Here is a 19,804-nt window from a genome sequence, read left to right on the forward strand (position 1 = left end):
ATTACCGTCCCAGAAGCACTGGCGCTAGCCTGAGGTCTGCAGAAGCGTGGGGGGGGGGGTGGGGGGGGGGGTTCTGAACCTTATGGCACTCAGTTCAGTCCACTTCAATCGCTCAGTCGTGTCCGACTCTTTGCGACCCCATGGACGGCAGCACGCCAGGCCTCCCTGGCCATCACTACCTCCTGGAGTTTACTCAAACTCATGTCCATAGAGTTGGTGATGCCATCCAACAATCTCATCCTCTGTCATCCCCTTCTCCCGCCTTCAATCTTTCCCAGGATCAGGGTCTTTTCAAATGAGTCATTTCTTCGCATCAGATGGCCAAAGTATTGGAGTTTTTCAGCTTCAGCATCAGTCCTTCCTTCTTATGGCACTGGAGGCCACAAAATATCCTAATGGAAGTGAGGAAAGCGCCGTCAAAATTCGACTCTGGTGGGACTCGAACCCACAACCTTTGAATAACCACACCCAGGCCGGCTAGAAGTCCAATGCGCTATCCATTGCGCCACAGAGCCGGTTGCTCGTCTTCCCCCGCGCCGGCATACCTCTGCCTGAAAACCCGCCCTTTTAGCGCCCTGCTAGGTGTGGCGCCGGGCCTTTGCCTCACTGTTTGTCAGTGTCTGGGCGCGGATTCCCGGAATCCCCGCCAGTGGTGCGGTGGGGGCGGTGGGGGGGAGTTTTCCCCCCCTCGTCCGGGCGCCCACGAGTTGGGGGGAGTGGGGGTCCAGGAAGAGCCTTTCTGTCTCCTCCCGGCCTGGCGGGGGCGCGCGGCGCGCGAACTACAATCCCCAGCGTGCGGCGCGGCGCCGCGCCCGAGGCCGTCGCGCGCGTAGGGGGCGGGCTGAATCCGGCGGAGCCGGGCGCTCAGAGGCTGCGCGGCACCGGCCGGCTCTGCGGCTCGCTCGCTCGTGGGCAAGGCGCCGGAGGAGGTGTTGCCGGCCGGCGCAGCCGGTTTGGATGGCGGGAGGCGGGCGGAGGAGGAGCGCCGCGGGCGGGCGGAGCCGGGCGGCGGGCGGGGCCGGCCGAATGGCCCGGGCCAGCCGAGGCGCAAAGCCGGCAAAGCGCTGCTGAGAACCTGCTCCGCGCGCCCAGGAGTGGCTGATGCGCGCCGCGTTCCCTACTCTGCCACAGCCGGCGGGCCGCATCTGGACAGGGTGCCCCGCGGCGGGGGCTGACGCCAGGTGAGCACGGGCCAGAACAATGGGTCTCCGGGCGAGAGAATGCTCCCTGTCGAATCCGGGGGAGGTGGCAGTACCGGCTTGGGCTGGGGACGGGAGGGAAGGGGAAACGGGGCGCGCCCTACTGCTCTGTCTCCTTGCCGGGCGCTCTGTTACCCCGGCTTTTTAGGGGCCGGTGCGATCCGTAGTGACCCGGGATCGCGGCTCCGGGCGATCTGGGCATCCCATTCCTTCCTCGTCCACAACCCTGAGCCTTTCGGGACGGGTTCTTGCCTTCTGCCCTGACGGACTCTGGGAGACCACAGTTCTGGGGACCTTGGAGACCTTTGGCTTTGGAGTTGGAGGCGCTGGTGCAGTCCTCCTCCTGGTTTTTGCTTTTCGTGTGGAAGAGAGGGGAGATGGTCTAAGGGTCCAGACCATGTCTTCATCCTGGTTGGAGAATCTCAGGCTACCTCATAGCCGTGACCTTCAGCCCCTCCCCAGGATTAGGAGAGCCTGAAGGCAAACAGCCCAGTCTGCTGTCCCTTGAGCAAGTCTGAAAAGTGCTAGGAATAGAGTCCGAGAGCCCTAATCTCAGCCCTGCCAGCTGTTCCTCTTCCCTTAAGCCCCAGTTCCCGAAGAGTCATCAGAGTGGCTTGCTGAGTGTGTTTGTGGGGGTGCCTTCAAGGCCTTCTTTCTCTCAATACCTTTCTCCTCTGGGCGATCACCTCTCTGGCACCTCCAGGCTCTTACCTGTTTTCTCCATCGCCCCCTGTGGGCCAGCAGAGGCATGGTGCTCCCAGGCCTAAGGGCAGGGACTGAGCAAGGCCCCTTCCCAAGAAGCTGCCTCTCTGGGTGTTGTGGCTTGGCCTTATCATCCACAGAAACTCTCTAGGTCTTTGAGTGGGAAGTCAAGCCAGAAGTACTTAAGTCAATACCAAGCCATTTTGGTTGGGATCCTAGATGTCAGGCGAGTAGACTGTCCTCTGAGACCAATGGTCATTACACCCATTGCACAGAGGGGAAGACTAAGGACTAAAGTGGGAAAGGGACTTGTCCAAGATCATTCAGAGAGTCCTAGGCAGAGATGGGACTGGGAGGCTAGAACCAGGCTCTGACCCACAACCCAGCTCCTCACCTCAAGTCCAGGCCTCTAGCCTGACCCTTCCAGACTGTCCTGGGATGGGATCCAGTCCTCAGCTACCCTACTCCATCTGACCTCACTACACGTGACCATCTGAGACGATAGTGGCCTGGCTGCCCGGGCCAGGAGGTAGGGGACCCAGGCACTTGGGTCCACTGACTGCCTTGTGCCCACAGGCCACAATGCTGCTTGGGGCGTCTCTGTTGGGGGTGCTGCTGTTCTCCTGGCTGGTGCTGAAACTGCCCTGGACCCAAGTGGGGTTCTCCCTGTTCTTCCTCTACCTGGGGTCTGGCGGCTGGCGCTTCATCCGAATCTTTATCAAGACTGTCAGGCGTGATATCTTGTGAGTACTTGGAACAGCCCTTCCTGGGTCTCCTACACTCTTCTGGGTTTAATTTCCCCAAACCAGACCACATGGCCTTTACCAGCACAGAGCACCTGGGCCCCAAAGGAGCAGTCTTTGCTCCGCATCCTTCCCCTTGCAATAGTACATGGTACCTCCATTGCCACGGTCAAAGTGTCTTCCCAGGGTATCTCCCTAACCTGGTGCCCCTTGGCCTGGAGCAGACTTGGGGTCCTGGTCCATACACTGAACACCAGGCATGTTGAGGAGACCTCGGTAAGGGGTCCCGAGAAGATCCTGTAGCTTGTGAGAGGGTGAAGAGGAACCCTATGGGGAAGTCCCTGTCCTCCAGCTGGCACGGGTTCTGGAGCAGACCCTGAATCATGCCCACAAAGAACCTGCTCCACAAAGAAGGGCAGGTATGGTCCACAAGGAGGATATCCTGTAGAAACCCTGCCTGCCACCTGCTCTGCGCCAGACCTTGGGCTGACTCTGGGTGTGGGGTTGAGTGGACAGGGCAGTCCTGGACCTGGGACAGGCTCAGACTGGTCAGGGAGACTGGCAGGGGACACAGAAAACCTGCAGGCTAGCAGGGCCCTGCGAACAGAGCCCCTGGCAGTCTTGTCTTGCTCATGGTAGTGTCCCAGCAGTGTGACCTGCACCCAGAACAGGCAGCTCGGTGTTTGTCAATCTGAGCTGATTGCAAAAGGAGGTGTTGAGTGGCCACCGCAGGAAGGATGGTAGCAGCCCAGAGGTGTGGGGGCGTGAAGCAGAGAGACGGCTTCAGGCCTGGGCCCTGGGAAATCAGAGGAGGCCTCCAAGAGGAGAAGCAGGTATGCTTGAGAGTCACCTCCAGGAGGTGGAAGCAGGGGGTGCCAGTCGGAGGGCATGGCAGCAGCAAAGGCTGAGAGGCTGGGGAGCCAGGAGAGTTCAGGGGTCCGAGGTGGCAGGGCAAGGTAGGGGGATGTTGCCAAAAGCTTGTTGCACAAACATTTGTTGAACATCAATGCCCTGCCTGGCACCGACCGGGGTCCAGGAGCAAGATGGTGAGGCAGGACAGAGCCCCACCCTTACCGGGCCCACAGGGAGGGAGACCGGACAAATTGCAAACTTGTCCTTTTTTACCAGAGTGGTGAGGGGGAGAGGGATGATCCGGGGGTGTGCCAGGTCCAAGACGAGGAGTTTGGACTTTGGCTTGGTCCCTGGAGTCGTGGAAGGCCATGACAGAGCCGCAGACTCCGAGCAGAGCTTAGAGGGCAATAGGGGTTGAACTCTGGAGTCAGAGGGGACTAAAGTACAAATGTCAGCACTGCCACGTCACCCCACCTTGAAGCCCAGGCCAAGTGCTGGGCACTGGTGTCTTCCTCTGTACCGGGTGGGGAGGAGTCGTCACCTGGGTGCCCGTGTTGTCGTGCATCATCAGTGAACCACTTCAGGTAACGCTGCCCCGCACACGGGTGCTGGGAAAGGGGGTGTCGCAAGCAATCAAACCAGGGTCTCGGGACCCCCTACTCCTAAGTCCGGCAGTCACGGCTCCTTTGCTCCTCCTCCCCTTCCCCAGCGGCGGCACCGTGCTCCTGAGGGTGAAGGCCAAGGTCCGACGGTACCTACGGGAGCGACGCACAGTGCCCATCCTGTTCGCCGCCACAGTCCAGCGCCACCCGGACAAGACAGCCCTGATCTTCGAGGGCACAGACACACACTGGACCTTCCGGCAGCTGGACGACTACTCAAACAGCGTGGCCAACTTCTTGCAGGCGCAGGGCCTGGCCTCGGGCGATGTGGTCGCCCTCTTCATGGAGAACCGCAACGAGTTTGTGGGTCTGTGGCTGGGCATGGCCAAGCTGGGCGTGGAGGCGGCGCTCATCAACACCAACCTCCGGCGGGATGCGTTGCTCCACTGCCTGACCTCCTCCCAGGCCCGGGCCCTCGTCTTCGGCAGCGAGATGGCCCCAGGTGAGCCCTAAAGTGGCAAGGGACAGGCAGGGAGTCCCATGGGACTGTCACAACCCACCTCCAGCCCCTGGGGGAGGCTGTGTGGCTCAGAGGTTAAGGGCATGAGCCCTTGGTGTGGGCTCTTCCCCCACAACGCCCGGGAGCCGGGAGACCCAGGGAGATGGCAGTCCTCTGCCGCAGTCTCCTCACCACAGCACCGTTTTCAGGGAGGTGCTTAACAGAGTGAAGCATTAACAAAGCAGCTGATGCTAGGTGAGCCCTCAGACACGATGGTAACCATTCTTGTGACTCACTTGGCTTCATCTCAATCAGTTTAGTCACTCAGTCAGTCTTGTCTGACTCTTTGCGACCCCATGGACTGCAGCACGCCAGGTCTCCCTGTCCATCACCAACTCCCAGAGCTTACTCAAACTCATGTCCATCGAGTCAGTGATGCCATCCAACCATCTCATCCTCTGTCATCCCCTTCTCCTCCCGCCTTCCATCTTTCCCAGCATCAGGGTCTTCCAGTGAGTTAGTTCTTCGCATCAGGTAGCCAAAGTATTGGAGCTTCAGCTTCAGCTTCAGTCCTTCCAATGAATATTCAGTACTGATTTCCTTTAGGATGGACTGGTTGGATCTCCTTGCAGTCCAAGGGACTCTCAAGAGTCTTTTCTAACACCACAGTTCAAAAACATCAGTTCTTTGGTGCTCAGCTTTCTTTATAGTCCAGCTCTCTCATCCATACATGGCCTCACCTACCTGCCCTGTAAAATGGGAGCAAGAAGCCGCTCCTTGCTGTGCCTCAGAGCTTATGTTGATTGGCTGCCGCGCTGGCACTGACCACGTGCTGAGCTCGGTGCTTCACAGAAGCAGCTCTAATCTTCACAAAGCCTGGTGAAAGCAGAGAGTGTCATCTTGGCTTTACAGAGAACGAGACCGAGGTTCAGAGTGGCGCGAGGCACTCACCCAGAGCCACACAGCTGTTAAGTGGGTGACAGAACCGAGATTTGACCTTGGGCTTGACCCCAGTGTGCCTATTCTCTCTCCCCACGCTGTTGTGACTAATGGGCTAATGTTGTGGGCTGATGGGCAGAAGAGGTTACAGAGATGCTGAAACGAGGAGAGGAAGGAGGCAGCAGAGAAAGAGTGAGAGGGTTGGAAGAAGTTAAGAGAAAGTATGGCTGAGTGGGCCAGGATCGGCCTGTGCTCCGGTCGCTGAGTATCTGGACATCTGTATTGCACAGGGGAGCCTGAGAGAAGGCCACCACCCTCTGAAGAGGCTGGAGGGCTGCCAGCCTCTGACCGCCCCCCGACTCCTCCCTCCTAACCAGTCCCCCACAGACTCGCATCATACAGTGGATAGAAGCGTAAACCTTGAGGTGAGGTAGAGCTGGCTTTGAACCCCAGATCTGGCACATTCTAGCTGTGACTCCCTGCTGTGCTTGGGGCCTCAGTGTTCCTATCTGTAAGATGGGCTGTTACTGGTACCTGTTTCCTGAGTTGTGTGAGCAGGAGCCTGCATGTAAAGAGCCTGCCACATGATCAGCCAGCAGCTCGCCGGAGCCCTTGCTTCTCTCAGCATCCTCCTTATAACAAGTCCCAAGCGCTTCACCCACCTCTCTGCCACACCCAGCCAGCATCCCCTGACACCATGCTCAGCCCCGACATGAGTAGAGGTCCCTGGAACACAGGGCCGGGGGAGGAAGGAGTGCCCTGGCCTGCCTGTGGATCTGTCTTGTTTCCCCTGCAGCTGTCCTTGAGATCCATGCCAACTTGGATCCCTCGCTCAACCTCTTCTGCTCCGGTCCCTGGGAGCCCAGCACGGTGCCCACCAGCACGAAGCACCTGGACCCGCTCCTGGAAGATGCCCCCAAGCACCAGCCCAGCCGTCCCAACAAGGGCTTCGTAGGTGAGCCCCTCACCGCCACACAAGGGTTCAAAGATGGCCAAGAGACAGAGCGGGGGCCTCGGGGCCTGGGTTCTTCTGTAAACTTGCCACATGACCTGGAATGAGTCATGTCACATCCCTTTTCCATTCGGGGAAAATGAGCCACAGTCCCCAGCTTTTACTGCGAAGACTGGGTGAGCTGGCGTGTGTGAAAGTGGCAGGCAGTTCTTGAACAGCCTTCGCTGATGCCCGACGCATGCAGGAGCACATGAAGCCCGGGAGCCTGCCTTGTCCGAGTGTGGGCTGGGCTCAGGCCCTCGGCGAGCCCCTTTCATAGTCACCCAGCGCCCGTCCAGGGCAGACCCCTGTTGTGATCCTCCCCCTGCTCTGGGCTGCTTGCCCCCTGCCCCCTCCTCCAGGCAGCCTTCCAGACCCTCTCGCCTCTCTTCTTCTCCGCTCCACAAGCCTGCCTTGTGGACTTCACTGCTTGCCGCATGGCCTGGGGCCGGGGGTTTCAGAGCCTGGGCCAAGTTCATGTCCCAGCTCTACTGTTTCCCTTGTGTGACCCTGAACACCTGAGCTGCTCTCTGAGCCTCGGTTCCCAGAGCCGTGAAATTGGGGATGGCAACTGAACCTATGCTTGAAGGCTGGAAAAGGTCCCATGGAGAGCTGGGGTCATTATCGTTTGACCTCTGCCATCAGTGGCTCTTGTGTGCTGGGTGCTTTTGTAAGCTCCTTGAGGGAAGGGCCTCTGGCTGGTTGAGTCTGGTGCCCAGCCTTGGGCTGACATGCCGTGGGCACCCTGTAACACGAGTTATTGCATAACATGTGGCATCACCCCATGGCATGCCTGACCTCCTGGAACCTCCAGCCTGGTGGGACTGAGCCTCACACAGAGACCATGACGTGACTGTCCCTGGTCCTCAGATCTAGGGGGATAAAGACAGGGCTGCTGGTGCAAAAGCTGCCTCTGAGCCCCGCTGTCTGCAGCTGATACCTCCCACATAGCAGGCATCAGCTCCTCTGAGAAAGCCCTCCCTGGAGCTACCTCCCCTTCCTGGAGCCTGTGTCCAGTGCTGCCGCCAGGCTTTGGCAGGCCCTGTGCTTGCCAACACACAGTGCTCGCATTTCCAGTAGCCTCATCTTCCTGTCCCACTGGGCGGGCACCTCCCTCCTAGGCAAGGCCTGTGCTCATATTAGTCACTGATGTCACCCTGGCCCTGGCACAGAATGAGGGCTCAGAAGAGTGTGTTGAAGGAGCCAGCGCAGGTATTAGAGCAGGTAGTGATGTCTGGGGAGTAGGTGTGCCAGGAGTGGGTGTTAAGTGATACACACCTACCAATGTCTGACTCTGTGCCCAGCCTTGCACTGGCCCCTCTCACACCCGCTCCTGCCTGTTTCCTCAGATAAGCTCTTCTACATCTACACGTCAGGCACCACCGGGCTGCCCAAAGCTGCCATCGTGGTGCACAGCAGGTAAGGAGACGGTGCCCTGGTGGGGAGACCTGGGGAGGTGGGACCTGGGGAGGTGGGGCCTGGGGCTCCTCTCCTGCCTTTCCAAGGGCCCATGGAGCCCTCAGCCCTCTGCCTTCCCAGGTATTACCGGATGGCTGCCCTGGTGTACTACGGCTTCCGCATGCGGCCCGACGACATCGTCTATGACTGCCTCCCCCTCTACCACTCTGCAGGTAGCCTGGGCCTGCCCCCTCGGTGCCCAGCTGCCCCTGAGCCTTCAGAGCCCTACCCCTCCTGGCAGGCTATACGTTGCAGTAGAAACATAACAAGCTTTGGAGTCAAATCTGGGTTCAAATCCAGATGTGGGCATTGACCTTGATGAGACTGGGCACACCAGCATAATTGGTGGGTGTGGTGGTGCCCCACAGGGCACCTGGGCTGGTCTGACCATTCAGTCCATTTCCATGGGTGTGGGCAGCCTGGCTGCTTGGTCTGGGGGCTTTCTAGAAAGACAGATGGACTAAATATAGTTCCTGCCCTTAAAGGTGCTTAGAGTTTAAGTGTGTGTTGGGGGCAGGCTGAATGATGAGAACCCTACCCTGAACTCTCAGGCAAGAAAGGGCATTGAGTGTGGAGAGGGGCAGGGAGCAAGGAGTTCAACTCAAGGAAGAGCCCAACTCCAGGAAGGCTTCCTAGAGGAAGGGCCCCCCAATACAGGCAGATGTGAAGCCAGGCAGGCTACCTCAGTTCCAGCTGGCTGAATGGCAGTGTTACAGCTTTGGGAAAAGGAGCTTGGGGCCAGCTCCAGAGGCTTCAGGGGACTGTCTGAGTAATGTGCACTTGAACCCGTAGGCACTGGGGAGCCATGGAAGGTGTCTGACTGGGGAGAGATGTGACCAGTTAGAGTTGGAGGGCAGGACAGGGGAAAGGGAGAGTCTTTGAGGGGATTGGACTATACAAGAGGAGGCTCTGGAGTATACGATATCTCTCCTTTGTCTGACGTACTTCACTCAGTACTGTATAGCCCCAGGGAACTCTGCTCAGTGTTACGTGGCAGCCTGGATGGGAGGGGAGTCTGGGGGAGAATGGTTACATATATTATGTATGGCTGAGTCCCTTCTCTCTTCACCTGAAACCATAACATTGTTGGTTAATCAGCTATACCCCAGTGCAAAATAAAGTTAAAAAAATAAAATGACATCTTTGGTGGCCAAAATAAACAAAAAGACGAGACTCTGGAAAGAAAGGGCTTCTGTCCCCCTGACCTCCGGGTCCCCCCTCTGCCTTCAGGAAACATCGTGGGAATAGGGCAGTGCCTGATCCACGGCATGACCGTGGTGATCCGGAAGAAGTTCTCGGCTTCCCGCTTCTGGGATGACTGTATCAAGTACAATTGCACGGTGAGTGAAAAGGGAAAGAGTGGAGCGCCCCGTGCCCCCCACCAGCTCTACTCAGGGATGCCCGTCTTTGAGCTGAAGGCAGCCAGCCGTTTACTCGGGGCAGCACTCCCATTGCTCAGATGGGGAGACTGAGGCCCAGAGAGGGAAGAGATCACGCAGCTGGCCCCGGGGATAGGAGGGGTGGGGGCTTGGGAGGGCAGCGAAGGCGGGGCAGCGTCCAGGGCCCAGACTCATGCCAGGTCCGCCCCCAGATCGTGCAGTACATCGGCGAACTGTGCCGCTACCTCCTGAACCAGCCACCCCGGGAGGCGGAGGGCCAGCACCGGGTGCGCATGGCGCTCGGCAATGGCCTCCGGCAGTGCATCTGGACCGACTTCTGTAGCCGCTTCCACATCCCCCAGGTGGCTGAGTTCTACGGGGCCACGGAGTGCAACTGCAGCCTGGGCAACTTCGACGGCCAGGTGCGGCCCAGGCTGGGGACGCAGCGGGCCCATGGGAGACACTGAGGTGGAGGGGAGGGCGGGCTTCCGGCATGGAGTGCGGTTGCGGGAGCCGGAGCCCCGCTCGCAGCTCCCCAGGCTTTCCAGTTTGAGGCCCGTGGTGGGAGAGCCCGGGCCCAAGCCTTGGCCTTCGCAGGTGGGGGCCTGTGGCTTCAACAGCCGCATCCTGTCCTTCGTGTACCCCATCCGGCTGGTTCGCGTCAACGAGGACACCATGGAGCTGATCCGGGGCCCTGACGGCCTTTGCATTCCCTGCAAGCCAGGTCTGCCCGAGGGTTGCAACTCGGGGTCAGAGTGGGAGGGGCTGGCTTAGGAAGGGGACGGGGCGGGGATGGTTGGGTGAGTGAGGAGCCCCGTCCTGATCAGCGGCCAGATGTCAGCTCTTCTCTTAGGGCTGCATGGCATTTATTTCTTGATCCATCCATCCACTCAGTCACCATCCCATCCACCCATCAGCCCATTCGTGCACATTGGTGCTGTGGACCCTGGGCCCCGCCCGCCACAGCTCCCCAGCTCTGTGCCTGAGTCCCCTCCTGCAGGTTGTCCTGAGGAGGTGGTGTGGTACAGGATGCAGACCTCTGAGCAGAGCGGAACCTGGGGAGTGCTGGCTTTAGTCAGGCCGTCCACGTTGAGCTTGACCACCCTTTCATTTGTTCAGTGACCAAGTGTTACTGAGAAGCTCCCAGCCCTTGGGGCTCCCGGGCTGAGGGAGAAAGGGGGCATTGCTGGGGGTATTTTAGTATGGAGACCCCAGGGGGACCTGACCACGCCTCCCCTGGCCGCAGGTGAGCCGGGCCAGCTGGTGGGCGTCATCATCCAGCAAGACCCCCTGCGGCGCTTCGATGGCTACCTGAACCAGGGTGCCAACGACAAGAAGATTGCCGGGGATGTCTTCAAGAAGGGGGACCAGGCCTACCTCAGCGGTGGGTGGGCACCCCTCTGGAGGCCTTTGCTGCCCCCTGGGGAGGGGGGAAGGGATTGCAGGGCCCCACACTCAGAGAACACCTCCCCCCAACCAAGCCCCTGGGCCCCCCTGCCTCACACGACTCCTTTTTCTAGGTGATGTGCTGGTGATGGACGAGCTGGGCTACGTGTATTTCCGCGACCGCACGGGGGACACGTTCCGCTGGAAAGGCGAGAACGTGTCCACCACCGAGGTGGAGGGCACGCTCAGCCGCCTGCTGGACATGGCCGACGTGGCCGTGTACGGCGTCGAGGTGCCAGGTATCCCGAGAGGCGGGAGGGGCCGGGCGTGTGTGCGGAGCAGCCAGTGGGGCCGTGGCCAGCCAGCCACTCACCGTCCACTCTGCCGCCCCCTCCCAGGGACCGAGGGCCGGGCCGGCATGGCTGCTGTGGCCAGCTCCTCTGGCAGCTGTGACCTGGAGCACTTAGCCCAGCTCCTGCAGAAGGAGCTGCCGCTGTACGCCCGCCCCATCTTCCTGCGCTTCCTGCCTGAGCTGCACAAGACAGGTCTGTCCCCCGACCCCCAGCTCCAAATCATGGGTGGGTGCCGGCCGAGGCCCCTTCCCGGGTCCTTCTAGGGAGATCAGCTGGCTGTTGTTCACCCTTCCCCACAGCCTTTCTGGGTGGTCGGCAACATGACCTAGCTGTGAGCTGACACTGCCTCCAGAGAGAGATGGTGTGTCCATTGTTAGTGGAACCAATACTGACTGAGTGTGGTAGTCTGCTCCAGGCACTGTGCTTGGGCCCTGGGGATAGAGACGACAAATCCAGCAGGACCTGTGTGCTTCCTGGGAGTTTCCAGAGCAGGAGGCAGCCACAGGATAAGCAATTGCTAAGATAAAAGAGTGGAATGCAGGTCAAACTGATAGGAAAGGGAACGTGACTTGGGGATGACTGGAAGGCTCCCCTGAGGATGCTCCAGTTCAGCGGGAGACCTAGTGAGAGAGAGAACTCTGTGGGGACGGGAGGCCCCCTGGGCTGTGGGAACAACCCGTGCTGAGTCCCTGAGGCAGGGAGGTGCTTGATTGCTAGGGGCCTGAAAGGAGGCCCCCGAAGCTGGGGCCAGTGAGGCGTGGGCAGCAGCGTGTGGTGGGATGGGAGGGCACGGGGGAGCCACAGGAGGGTTGGAGCAGGGTAGTGACCCAGTCAGACTCATGTCCTGCAAAGCCCGCCAATGTCCGAGGGGCTGCAGATGGCCCCGGGGGACAGGAAGATGAGAGAAGAGCAGGGTAAGCGGTGGGTCCAGACAGACAGCAAGCACCCCAAGGACCAGATGGCCACTGTGACTTCTGCATCCCGGAGGGACAGGGAGGCTGTCAGACCTTAGGCCTCAGACAGGCTTTGCTGCAGAACAAACAGCCCCCAAGCTTACTTAGGGCTCCAGACAGGTGTCTTAGTTGCTCACAATTTGTGAGTTGGCAATTTGGGGTGATGTTGAGCTGAGCGTTCTTCTGTTGGCCCCACCTAGCGTCAAATAGTGCCATCCACAGCTTCCCCGGCTATCCAGTGGTTAAGACTCCATCTTGCAGTGCAGGGGGTGTGTGGGTTCACATACACAGGATTAGATCCCTGATCAGGGAACTAAGGCCCCACATGCCTTGGGGTGTGGCCAAAACACTAATTTTTTTTAAAGTTTTTAAAGAAATAGTGCCATTGGGTGTGAGGTGGCCTCCCTCATGTGGGGCTCCCAGCTGGTTGGCCCTGCAGTGGTGTCCACATACCTGTCTGCGGTGATGGTGGTGTTCTCTGACCACGCTCTCCAACACGGCAGCCGTCAGCCCCCAATAACTATTGAGCTCTTGAAGTGCAACTAGTGTGACGGGGAAACTGAATTTTAAATTTTGTTTAAATTTACATAGCCACACGTGGCCAGTGATGACCCACTTCAGTTCAGTCCAGTCGCTCAGTCGTGTCCGACTCTACAACCCCATGGATTGCAGCACGCCAGGCCTCCCTGTGCATCACCAACTCTCAGTTTATTCAGACTCATGTCCATTGAGTCGGTGATGCCATCCAACCGTCTCATCCTCTGTCATCCCCTTCTCCTCCCACGTTCAATCTTTCCCAGCATCAGGGTCTTTTCTAAGGAGTCAGTTCTTCGCATCAGGTGGCCAAATCTTTTTATTTTATTTTATTTTTAAACTTTAGAATATTGTATTAGTTTTGCCAAATATCAAAATGAATCCGCCACAGGTGTACCTGTGTTCCCATCCTGAACCCTCTTCCCTCCTCCCTCCCCATACCCTCCCTCTGGGTCGTCCCAGTGCACCAGCCCCAAGCATCCGGTATCGTGCATCGAACCTGGACTGGCGACTCGTTTCATACATGATATTATACATGTTTCAATGTCATTCTCCCAAATCTCCCCACCCTCTCCCTCTCCCACAGAGTCCATAAGACTGATCTATACATCAGTGTCTCTTTTGCTGTCTCGTACACAGGGTTATTGTTATCATCTTTCTAAATTCCATATATATGCATTAGTATACTGTATTGGTGTTTTTCTTTCTGGCTTACTTCACTCTGTATAATAGGTTCCAGTTTCATCCACCTCATGAGAACTGATTCAAATGTATTCTTTTTAATGGCTGAGTAATACTCCATTGTGTTTATGTACCACAGCTTTCTTATCCACTCATCTGCTGATGGGCATCTAGGTTGCTTCCATGTCCTGGCTATTATAAACAGTGCTGTGATGAACATTGGGGTACACGTGTCTCTTTCCCTTCTGGTTTCCTCAGTGTGTATGCCCAGCAGTGGGATTGCTGGATCATAAGGCAGTTCTATTTCCAGTTTTTTAAGGAATCTCCACACTGTTCTCCATAGTGGCTGTACTAGTTTGCATTCCCACCAACAGTGTAAGAGGGTTCCCTTTTCTCCACACCCCCTCCAGCATTTATTGCTTGTAAACTTTTGGATCGCAGCCATTCTGACTGGCATGAAATGGTACCTCATAGTGGTTTTGATTTGCATTTCTCTGATAATGAATGATGTTGAGCATCTTTTCATGTGTTTGTTAGCCATCTGTATGTAGTCATGTATGGATGTGAGAGTTGGACTATACAGAAAGCTGAGCACCGAAGAACTAATGTTTTGAACTGTGGTATTGGAGAAGACTCTTGAGAGTCCCTTGGACTGCAAGGAGATTGAACTAGTCCATCCTAAAGGAAATCAGTCCTGAATATTCATTGGAAGGACTCAGGACTGATTTCCTTTAGGATGGACTAGTTCAATCTCCTTGCAGTCCAAGGGACTCTCAAGAGTCTTCTCCAATACCACAGTTCAAAACATTAGTTCTTCGGTGCTCAGCTTTCTGTATAGTCCAACTCTCACATCCATACATGACTACTGGAAAAACCATAGCTTTGACTAGATGGACCTTGTCTAAGTGGCCTTTGCTGGGATGGTTCCCCTTTGTTCCACATGGCTTTCCATCCTTCAGAGGTCAGTCTGGTCTCAGGCGCCCCCAAGCGGGTAAGGATGGAAGCTTCAACACCCCTTAACTCACCCAGACCGCCCACAGTGTGGCTTCTGCCACATTCTCTGAGTCAGAGTAAGTTGTAAAACTAGTCTAAATTCAAGTAGGCGTTGAAAAAGACTCCAGCTCTTGCTGGGAGAATTGGCTGATGGACATGACAGAGGAGAAGCCAGGGCAGGAAGCTGTAGGCATTTCTGGTATCCATCATACCTGAGTTCAAATTCTTACTAGCTGTGTAACGTTGGCCCAGAGCTGTGCTTCTCTGAGCCTCAGTCTTCTCATCTGTCTAGTGGGGCTAATACTGTTGAGTGAAAGATACAGAATTTATTAAGGGGGAATATGGTAATTGAACTATTTCAGACATGCTGAAATCTTGTGCATCTCAGAATCCATAGGATATGGTTATGCCTGGCCCCCGGGGTTGAGGTGCAGATTACCTGAGATTACTTCTGTACCTGGGAGGTGCTCAGGTTAAAACAAGCCTTCAGGGAAGGCCTGTGTCCTGCCCTCAATCTGCTGTCACTCAAGCACGTGGCCCTGGACAAATAGCTTCCCTTCTTTGGGCCTCAGTTTCCCTTTTGCAAAGAGGGGTGGGTAACTCCACCCCCTCCCCTTTGCCAGGGCTGCTGAGGAGCGGTGCATACTGTAATGGATGAAGCCTTTGCAGACTGTAAAGGGCTGTGTCCCTCCTCCCACGATTCCCCTCACCTGTGTTCCCTCCAGCCCTCCTCCCTGCCCCTCCTCAACCCAGGTGGGCGGATTCTTGGAGCTCGGACCCCTGCCCCACACCCTCTGACCCTTCTCCCACTTGTCTTTTCCCTCCCTCAGGGACCTTCAAGCTACAGAAGACAGAACTGCGGAAGGAGGGCTTTGACCCAACAGTTGTAAAAGACCAGCTGTTCTACCTGGATGCCCGGAAGGGCCGCTACATCCCACTGGACCAAGAGGCCTACACTCGCATCCAGGCAGGCCAGGAGAAGCTGTGACTGGCCCCGAGTCCCTCTGAGGGCCAGCGGATACTGGATCTAGAGCCTCAGCTCCCACCCCGGAGGGGTCCTGGGTGAAGCCAGACCAAAGCAAGCAGAGCCTGGCACCACACACCCCGGGGTGCCAACACCTACCCCTCAAAACTGCCAAGGGACTCACTGCCACCTCCCTGCTCTGCCCTGAGGCTTTCTGTGAAAGCTTCAGATCCACTTTATGTCTTCAAGGCCATGTAGGGGTCTCTGGGCCTCAGGCTGAGACTCAGGTCAGGACAAGGGGAAATAGAGGGTCTCCAAGCACTTTGCAGAGAACAGGCAGCTTGTAAATGGGACCAGGGCAGAAGCCCCCAGACTCAGGAAGCCAGCACAATGGGCAGGGAGGGCCGGCGATTGGGCATCTGAAGAGGATCCAGGCCCTGGGCCCACGCAAGTGTTCCTCAGCCCTGCCAGGCAGAACGGGACCACCCTGCAGCAGGCAGCCTGGATGGGGCACCCCTCTCATCCTCTGAGTGGCTGCCTGGCTGTCCCTCAGGCAGCCTTTCTGTCTGCCAGTCTGTCCACATCTCCTCCTGGCCTGGCTGTGAGGGGAGAAGGGGTGTGGGGCACTCAGGGGCGAATAAACTCCGCCTTGCCTCCCCGAGCCTGTGTGCACACTCACCCCAGCCTGCTGGGACCCCAGCTCGTGCCCCATTCATCCTTCCCCTATTCCTTCGTTCATTTAGACCAAAGGATATGGCAGGTAAGATGCCATGGTCCCCACATCTCAGGTGAGGGGCAGTTCCCCCCTGAGCCCTGCAAGGTGTCACTTAGGAGCTTGTGGCCTTGGGCAAGTAACTGTCTCCTCTGTGAATCAGGAGGGTTCAGAGAGCCGAAGGGAGGCAGGCTGAGGAACGGGCCATTCAGAGCCACAGAAGGAGGAAGCCCTAGGCCAGCACAGGGTCCCAGCTCCACACTCCTGCTCATGGTGTTTCTTCTGCCAGGGCTGCACTTTCCCAAGGGGTTGGGGGCTCTCAGGGGACAGAGCAGGTGGTCTGGCCAGCCAGGTGGAGTCTGGGAAGGCTTCCTGGAGCCATCTTCCCAGAGCTGGTGAGTCTGGAGGGCCAGCTGTCCCCTGGAGCCCATCCCTGGAGTCACACCCAGGCTAGAAGTGCTCAGCCCAGTGGGAAGTGGGGGTGGGGGCTGGGGAGGGGAGACCGTTCACCCCAAGCCAGAGCTGCAGACAGGGCACGCACCCCAGGGCTTCATCTTCACTATTTAACCCTTACCACCATCCGTCACTTGACTGGGGTCACAGAGTGCATACTGGGGACTGCAATGCCAGCCCCATGCCCTTACCGCCTCCTCCTTGGTGCAGAAGGCAGCTTCCATGCCATGCATGCTTGTAGAGCCAACTGTGAGCCACACCCCAGGCCAGCAGCTGACTGGGTGATAGGTGGCCAGGATAAGTCTGGGGTACCTCCTGGGGTTGGAGGGTGACCTTTGAAAGACAGTGGAGTAATGGTGCCACTCTTGGGGGAAGTGAGGGGGCAGCAGAGCTGGAGTTGGCCCTTGGAGGGCGGTGATAACCTGGTGGGATTTGGGAGTGGCAGGCAAGGGTGCAGTGCCCAAGTATGACCAGCAGAGGGCACGTGGGTGCTGCAGAATCGGATCCAGCCCTTCACGCTCAGGCAAGGAAAGCGGGAAGGAGGGACAGAGTCCCCACTTGACCCCCAGGCAAGGGACCCAGCGCAGAGGACTCCGTGGTGGGCCTTTGATTGGGCTTCCAAGGGGCTGGATTTGACTGATGGTGAAGCTTTGTGTCTTTAACCTTCACCAATGGGAGGGCTCTCCGATGGGAAGGAGCCCCCAGGGGTGCCTGTTCCTTCCCTTTGGTTGAGCACAGTCACCAAGACCCAATATAGAGGAATGGTGGTCAAAAGCTCCTGCTCAGGTCTGCTCTCAAGTCCACTTACCAGGCTGAGCCTCAGTGTCCTCCCCTATAAATGATGGTCTAGGTGGGCTTCCCTGGTGGCTCAGTGGTTTAAGAACCCACCTGCCAATGCAGGAGACATGGGTGCGATCCGTGGGTCAGGAAGAGCCCCTAGAAAAAGAAGTGGCAACCCACTCCAGTATTCTTCCCTGGGAAATCCCATGGATGGAGGAGCCTGGCAGGCTACAGTCCATGAAGCTGCAAACAGTTGGACAAGACTGAGCAACTAAACACAACAGGAATCCCTGCCCCAGGACAGCTGTGGACATGTAATGCGATTGTGCTCGCAGATCTAGCCCAGGAACTGGTGCTGTTATCTTCCCGTGTTAAGATCCCAGCCTAGGCCTAAGTTTCCCACTTCCACACCAGCCCCTTTTCCCGAGCCCCTCCAAGAAGGGCTGGGGCTGGGGGGCCCCTGGGCCTCGCAGCTCCCCTGTCTGCCTCTGCTCACCCCAAACCAAGGCTGTACAGCATGGTGGTAGAGTGTTGAGCCCGGCTGCCTTCCAGACCATGGCTGAGTTGTCGCCCGTGCCGGTAGCAGGTGCCTGATACATGTTTGTGAGGTTAATTCACAAGAGTTATTGTATACTGGGCATTTCCTGACCTTTACATGGCGCTTCGACTTCCCAGTTGGTGACAGTTGGTAAAGAATCCACTTGCTCATGCAGGAGACACCCGAGACACAGGCTCGATCCCTGGGTCGGGAAGATCCCCTGGAGAAGGAAATGGCAACTCACTCCAGTCTTCTTTCCTGGAGACTCCCATGGACAGAGGAGCCTGGCGGTCTACACAGTTTACAAAGTACTGTGTCCACACATCTGTGGAGCAGATTCAAAAGGCCTCTGTGCCAGGGGCGGGGTTGGGGGTACACGGTGAGATCTGTCCTCAGGGAGCCCACTGTCTGGGGGCCGGGGAGAGGGGGCAGCCAGTCAGGAAGCCAAGGGCATGTGCTAAGCTGCACCCTAACCCCATGTCTTGGCCGGGGTAGGAGGTGAGGAAGCTGTGTTTCATGGCCACAGGCTTTTCAAGGAAGAGTCATTCAAGAAGAGGAGGGGGAAGAATGGCCCAGATAGAAGGGGCAGCGAAAGGTCTGGAGGTGAAGGGCGAGCAGCGCAGGTGAAAGAAGGGCCCGTGGGGCTGCAGGGGTGGGGCTGGGGAAGAGTCCAGGCAGGGTATGCAAAGTGAATCTGCTGCAGGCACTCCTTGCACACCTGGAGGACTGGGAGCTCTGCCAGGAAACCCTTCTATAAGCCCAAACGCACTCCTTTGACCTGCTAACAGCCGCCAGGAGTGGAGCGCTTCCTATGTGCTGGATGCGACGCCAGGCACTTGACCATCATCATTAAATCCGTAACACAAAGCAGCTATTTTATCCCCATTCCACAGATGAGGAATCTGAGGCTCAGAGAGGCTCCATCTCTCCAGACCACAGGGCCTGTGAATAACAGCGCTGGGAGGCACCGCCCTGCCCAGTCTCAGTATTCCCATCTGCAATCTGAGCCCAGGGAGGCTGCCAGAGGCCTGCCTTGAGCATCCCCGGAGGTCCTACCGCCCTTGGACAGGCAAGTGGCTGCCTAGGCCAGTGCTTGGCATATCACTTTCAATTCCTGGGAAGAAGGTTAAATACCGCCGAGGGGCCTATTGAGGCGCTGGCGGTAAGGGAAGGGGCGACCAAGCGACTTTCAAAGGAGCCTGAATGCGTGGCCAACCCCTCTGCTGGAGGAGGGGGGCCCCGCTTCCTCCCAGCCTAATGATATTCTGGGCTCAGCCCTCGTCTTTGGCGGCAGTTTAACCCGAGCCAGGGCGGATTCCTTTCTCACTGATCTCAGCTTGACACCCAATTAGCACAAGAATGGGAGGAGGAAGCCTGCGAGAGGCGCCTCCCAGCCTCCGGGGCGCACGAGGGAGCAGGCAGGGAGACAAAGGGCAGCGGGCAGGGGGGCGCCCGCGCCCTTGTCTCCCCCGCAGACCCCGCCTTTGTCTCCCTTTGGAGCTTCAGAAGGGATGCAGCCCAATGCCTGGCTGGCCGGCCTGCTGGAGGGACAGGAGTTGGGTCCACACCCCTCTTCTGCCTGGGTCCCAGAGGAAGGCATTTGGGTGAGCTGAGCCCAACAGGATGCGGTGAGGGTCAGGGGTCCCGAAGGCACGACAGCCTGGGGTTAAGGCCTGACATGTGGGGGTCCGTAAACGAGTCACCGGTTCTGAGCCTCAGTTTTTACATTTGAAAATGGAGGCTAACAGCCCCTGCGAGGAATCAAGCAGGTCATGCATGCGAAGCACCTGGCAGGTGCAGAGTCGGGGGTCATTACTCATTGAAAGAATACGTTAAAAAATGGTTGTTGCTATTGATTAGGCGGTTGAGAGGGGCTTCCCTGGTACCTCAGCTGGTGAAGAATCCGCCTGCAGTGCAGGAGACCCCGGTTCAATTCCTGGGTCGGGAAGACCCTCTGCAGACGAATTCTCCAGTATTCTTATCTGGAGAATCCCCAGGGACAGAGGAGGAGCCTGGCGGGCTACAATCCATGGGGTTGCAAAGACACAACTGAGCAACTTTCACTTCACTTCTCTTCAGGAGGTTGAGGCTTC

The 19,804-nt window shown here is 57.6% G+C and overlaps 1 protein-coding gene and 1 non-coding gene across 2 annotated transcripts; one reads left to right on the forward strand and one right to left on the reverse strand.

Annotated features, from left to right (window-relative positions):
- Nucleotides 1-424: 424 nt before the first annotated feature.
- On the reverse strand, nucleotides 425-515 carry TRNAR-UCU. Its single transcript is given in 2 exon segments — nucleotides 425-460; nucleotides 479-515. It is a non-coding gene; the product is annotated as a tRNA-Arg (tRNA).
- A 509-nt stretch (nucleotides 516-1,024) lies between these two features.
- Nucleotides 1,025-15,889, forward strand: SLC27A4 (solute carrier family 27 member 4). Its single transcript, XM_006065371.4, has 13 exons — nucleotides 1,025-1,181; nucleotides 2,478-2,644; nucleotides 4,206-4,600; nucleotides 6,333-6,491; nucleotides 7,877-7,946; nucleotides 8,067-8,158; nucleotides 9,216-9,325; nucleotides 9,577-9,786; nucleotides 9,962-10,088; nucleotides 10,611-10,748; nucleotides 10,885-11,049; nucleotides 11,149-11,295; nucleotides 15,095-15,889. The coding sequence occupies exons 2-13, from the start codon at nucleotides 2,484-2,486 to the stop codon at nucleotides 15,250-15,252; spliced, it is 1,932 nt and encodes a 643-aa protein (XP_006065433.2). The 5' UTR covers nucleotides 1,025-1,181; nucleotides 2,478-2,483; the 3' UTR covers nucleotides 15,253-15,889.
- Nucleotides 15,890-19,804: the final 3,915 nt, after the last annotated feature.

This window comes from Bubalus bubalis, chromosome 12 (assembly GCF_019923935.1).
Source record: "Bubalus bubalis isolate 160015118507 breed Murrah chromosome 12, NDDB_SH_1, whole genome shotgun sequence".
Taxonomy (NCBI): Eukaryota; Metazoa; Chordata; class Mammalia; order Artiodactyla; family Bovidae; genus Bubalus; species Bubalus bubalis.